The 4668-nt window shown below is 37.0% G+C and overlaps 1 protein-coding gene across 11 annotated transcripts in view; it reads left to right on the top strand.

The window, feature by feature from the left end:
- Positions 1-4668, top strand: part of AUTS2 (autism susceptibility candidate 2) — a 1406131-nt gene that overhangs the window by 1377994 nt on the left and 23469 nt on the right. For 9 of the 11 annotated variants that reach the window (XM_019511380.1, XM_019511377.1, XM_019511384.1 and 6 more), the window contains 3 exons: positions 468-563; positions 1896-1967; positions 3744-3773. In XM_019511380.1, coding sequence (XP_019366925.1) covers positions 468-563; positions 1896-1967; positions 3744-3773 — 198 coding nt within the window. The remainder of the gene's footprint in view (positions 1-467; positions 564-1895; positions 1968-3743; positions 3774-4668) is intronic. The other 2 variants (XM_019511386.1, XM_019511379.1) reach the window with 1 other exon arrangement.

Genomic DNA, 4668 nt, shown 5'->3' with positions numbered 1-4668 from the left:
AAAAAAATATATTTTTTTTTAAGAAAAAAAAATTTATAAACTTCCCCCCCCCCCCCCCCCCCCAGTTAAATGGTAATTTTCTGTGAGTCTTATTTGACTGCATCATCCCTCCTTCCTTTTGATACGGTTTACACTAGATAACCATTTAGGACTTTTAAGCCATTTAAAAAAAAATTGAACCATTGCAAAAGTGCTTCATATTAGGATGGCCTAATCCAGGGAATAGTTTGCTGGCTGTTTGATCTCTAAACTACTTTTAAGTTCTAAAGTAAGCATCCATGACATCTGTAAACATTTCATTGACTGCTTTGACTAACATTGTTGCATTGAGATTGTTTCTTCAGTGCTTTTCGATTTTCTCCACAATTCATTTCCTTAGAATTGCTCAGGAATTCTCGTTGAAGTTGGTAGATGCATCTTTACAACCATGCCCCAATTTATGTTGTTTTTCTCTCTCTTTGTTATAGCTGTTTCACTCCTATCCCCCAGCTGTATCAGGTATTCCTCCAATGATTCCTCCCACCGGTCCTTTTGGCTCATTACAAGGAGCATTTCAACCGAAGGTAAAAATAAGAATTACTTTTTGTATTCCTCATACCCAAATGAGTGTGTGCTGAGTCCAGATTAGCTTTAGGCTTGCAGTGTGGTACAGGTCTTGGAACACATTCAGGTATCCATTTCACTCATGTAAGTTTGGAGTAATTCCACTGATGACAGCTAACTCCAGGTTTACTTTGGGGTAACTGAAAAGAGAAGGACATTCTCTTTGATCTCAGGTTTATACTGGCATCAGTGGAGAATGTAGCCAACTGGTTTTCATATAGAACTGATGTTTATATTTGTTGCAAGGTCATTTAATAAGCAACTTCTTTTCTTTTCTTTCCTTTTCTCTTTTTTGGAAACTCCATCTTCCTGTTTGTTCAGTCATCACACACAGCTGCGATGAGCTGGGTTCTCTCATTTATACATGTTATAGAACAAAATGATTCTTCTGCTTTGAAGTTTTCTTTGATTTGCACCCACAACTGAGAAGCAAATCTGGTTATATGGCTTATGGTCTTTGCAGTATCAGAACCTAAATCTCTACAGAGAAGACTCATTTTTTTTTTTTTTATAAATTGAACCATTCATGCCAGCTTATTGATTGAATATGTAGATTGCGGTTCATTAGTGGAATTCTTCATATGTATGGTAATCAGGCTGTTAACTCTGTTGCTTAATTGTTAGTTGTACTGAAGCTGATTTCTTTTTCTTTCTTTTTTTTTTTTTTTTAATGGAAGAGGCTACTGTATCTAAATCTTTGGGAAAAGAGACACCGTTCCTTGTATTGGCTGAATGTTTAAACCAAAACACAGAAAAGGCCTTCTGTTCGTTTATTTAAATAGGACTTAGTATTTCCTGAGAGCCGTGCTTTAACAAATCATTTTGAATTGTGTTTAGAAACACTCGAACAGCAACTTTAAAATACCATGTATTGACAATGAAGTTGAAATTCTTAGCCTGTTCTGGTATATTGACGTGACAGACTCCCATTAGTGGATTATTTCCAGATGGTAGACTTGACAAGTAATACAGTACAAGCTTGATGCTCCAGATACCGCTGCAAGCATTGTATAAACCCGGTTAATCATGGTTTGGACGATGGAAGGAATTTCCAGTGCAACTATTGCTGTTGTGTTATATAACTGTTTACCTCATTTTGAATAACCAGAAGGTCTTGGACAATTGGAGCTTGAAGACAGAGGCTGTCCGCATGCATTTTATTAAACTGTGATTCTCTCCTCCTCTTAAAATAGCCTCTTTGTTGCTGAGGGAATGATAATGTAAGGGGGGGAAAAAGATTCTTAGCCACACATTTTCTCCCTGCTAATGATATTTCCTTGTGACCTTTTTAGACTTCCAATCCTATTGATGTCGCAGCCAGACCTGGAACTGTCCCGCATACCCTTCTACAGAAAGACCCAAGGGTATGTTGGAAATGTTATGCCATTTTAGACCAGAATGCCATTAAAGCTATTAATCCAGACAATCCTGAGGAATACAAGATTCTCTGTTCTTGGTACCTAGATGAGCATCTCAGAAATGCTTATGGGGCCTGCACTATTGAAGTTGGTGTGTGTTTTATTGTCTGAGCGCATGATCAGGCTTTACAACAATTTAAAAGAATGACCTTTACTTGCACCTATCATTAGCATAATATATTAGACAGTGAAAAACCTTTCTCCTCTCCGTTATGCGAGATCCACAACCTCAGGTGCAAAGGGATAAAGTCCAAAAGAGCTTTTAAATTTATAAATGTTCCAAAGTTGTATGCTGATAGTCTGTAATTTGTTTTGTTGTGGGTAATGACGCTAGTTCCCATAGTTGTTGATAATGCTGATGAAGCATTGATGTAATTGGTTGATCATTTGGTGCCTCTGAATTTTTAACTCCAAACTGTACAAACAGATTTTTTTTTCCCTTGGCTTTTTGGCTTGTGGCTTTGCAAATGATAAATGTCAACAGGCTGGCTAGTAAGTTTTGTTTGTTAATATATATGATCTATGATGAGCAGAACTTATGCTATCTGTTTCTTCAAGCAGACTTCCTAACCAAAAGCAATGGAGAGTGCTGTTTAAAAATTCAGGCCGCAATAGGGTTCAGCTTTTTGCCTATCGCAAAGCTATTTCCAATGGTTGAATTATGAGTTAGGCCGAGTCCTAGTAGTTTATTTTGCTCTGAGCCAGTGCTGCTATTTGGCTTTATGCCAAAAGAAACTGCATTTTTGTCTCGGTTGTCATCTAGTTGAGAAGATAATGAGAGCATATTCCATTAAGTCATTTAGCTATATCCTTCCTTTCAACTTGTAGCAGTTTTGACTGTTCCAGTATAATATATTGTGCCATCACTGCTTCTTGCAAAGCATTTTCTTATGTCTGTAAATCTCCCTTCTCATGTTGTGCTGTTTTTGAAGTGATATCCAAAACATTTCAGGAATACACGACTGACTGGCTTCTTGTTTCCAGTTCTAATTATTTAAGCTAGTCAAAACACCAATAGTTAGTGTATAAGCAAAGGAGGAAAGCAGAAAACAGCTGGTCAAAGCATCAAATCTAATAATAATAATAATAATATCAAAACCTGCATTTCTATTTAAACATTTGTTTATCCACATTTTGTTCCAGCGTGAAAATTCATCTTTTAAGTCCAACCTGATCAACAAAAGATCAATACTAGGCTGCGTTTAACATTTCAATTAAAGCACCTTTTTTCCTTTCCAAGAATTAAACTGTAGTCACTACATAGATATAGTTGCTAGCTAGCACTTTTCTAGCACCGCTCTTTTCCAGCAGATTTTCAGGAAGGTCGCCAAATCTGCTTCTTTGTCTCCTCCCAAGTTATCCACCTTTGAAAGACTAGAAAGGAAATTTGCCCAAAGGGCATATTCATGTTTTTCTCCAGATTAGCAAACTGTCCGTTTTTATAGTGTTAAATCAACAAATTAATAATAATGCCGGAGGGCAGAATGCTCTTTATGAGACTTGTTTAGTTGCTTGTCAACACTTAGGTACAGCAGTCACAGGGGGGAGGGAGATTGGCTCTAACACCGAGGATAAGGACTAATTATTATCCAAAAGGGCTTCATTTGAAAGTAAAATTTTAACATTTTAATTTTGCCTCCTAATGAAGCAATACAAATTTGTTAATTAGAGCAATTGTTTGAGTGACAGGCATGTAACCAAGCTGTCATTTTTTCTTCACAGTTGACAGATCCGTTCAGGCCCATGTTGAGGGTAAGGAGCCTTCTTGTGTTAGTTTGTCGAGCTTCTCTTAGTTCCCAGTGGGGTTAAAGATGCAGACTAATTATGAAGAAATGGCATGTTGTGAATGGGGTATTTGGTAGCATGTTTATTAAGTAGTCTGGTTATTCCCTCTATGCATGTATCTTGTGGTTACACAAGTAAAATGTGCACTTTTGAAGTCTGAAGTTATTATTTGTGCTTCTGACACAGCCCATTCACACAATGAATTCTGGAGGTTAAATATGATAATCCTTCTATCATGCTGGCTCACATGGTTTACTGAGCCAAATCCTGTACTAGTCCTACAGTAGCAGAACTCCCTTGTTGTTTTGCCTAAGAAAAGACTGTGGGATTGAGCTTTTGATTATTTACAGCGTATTAATATTGTTCAGTACTATACCAAACCTAAAATTCCTACCCCAGGAAGCTTACTATCAAATTTAGATGGGCAGTCCATTTCAGACACAGAGTATACTAGATGCCTAGGAATTAAAAGGTCCAGTCTTTAAAGCAGTGCAGATGCTTTTTATGTTCTTTAGCTGCTGGCCAGATGCCACGCTGCATGCTTATGGGAATACCACCAGGTTAGGCTGCCTTTAAACTACAAATGGTTTGAAAAGCACCATCCATTTTTGTATCTGAGCAAGAATGATTAAATCTGGAGTTTAACTGTACACACTATAGTTAACGGTATAGGCTTACTTGACTAGCATATCGCCCAACAAAAGGTAAATGTGAAAGCAAAAGTTGACAAATTTAGAGAGGGGAACCAGACTCATTTGGTATGGTAGGCTAATTGGTTTTTTGGGTTTTTTTTTTAATTCTTGTAATCTGTTTGAAGGGAATCATTTTTAAAAAATCATTGCACTGTTAAAAAAAAAAATAA

Source organism: Gavialis gangeticus, unplaced genomic scaffold, assembly GCF_001723915.1.
Source record: "Gavialis gangeticus isolate Ggan-Ray unplaced genomic scaffold, GavGan_comp1, whole genome shotgun sequence".
Classification (NCBI taxonomy): domain Eukaryota; kingdom Metazoa; phylum Chordata; order Crocodylia; family Gavialidae; genus Gavialis; species Gavialis gangeticus.
Note: the sequence above shows the minus strand (reverse complement) of the source record. Positions and strands in the feature narration are given on the sequence as shown.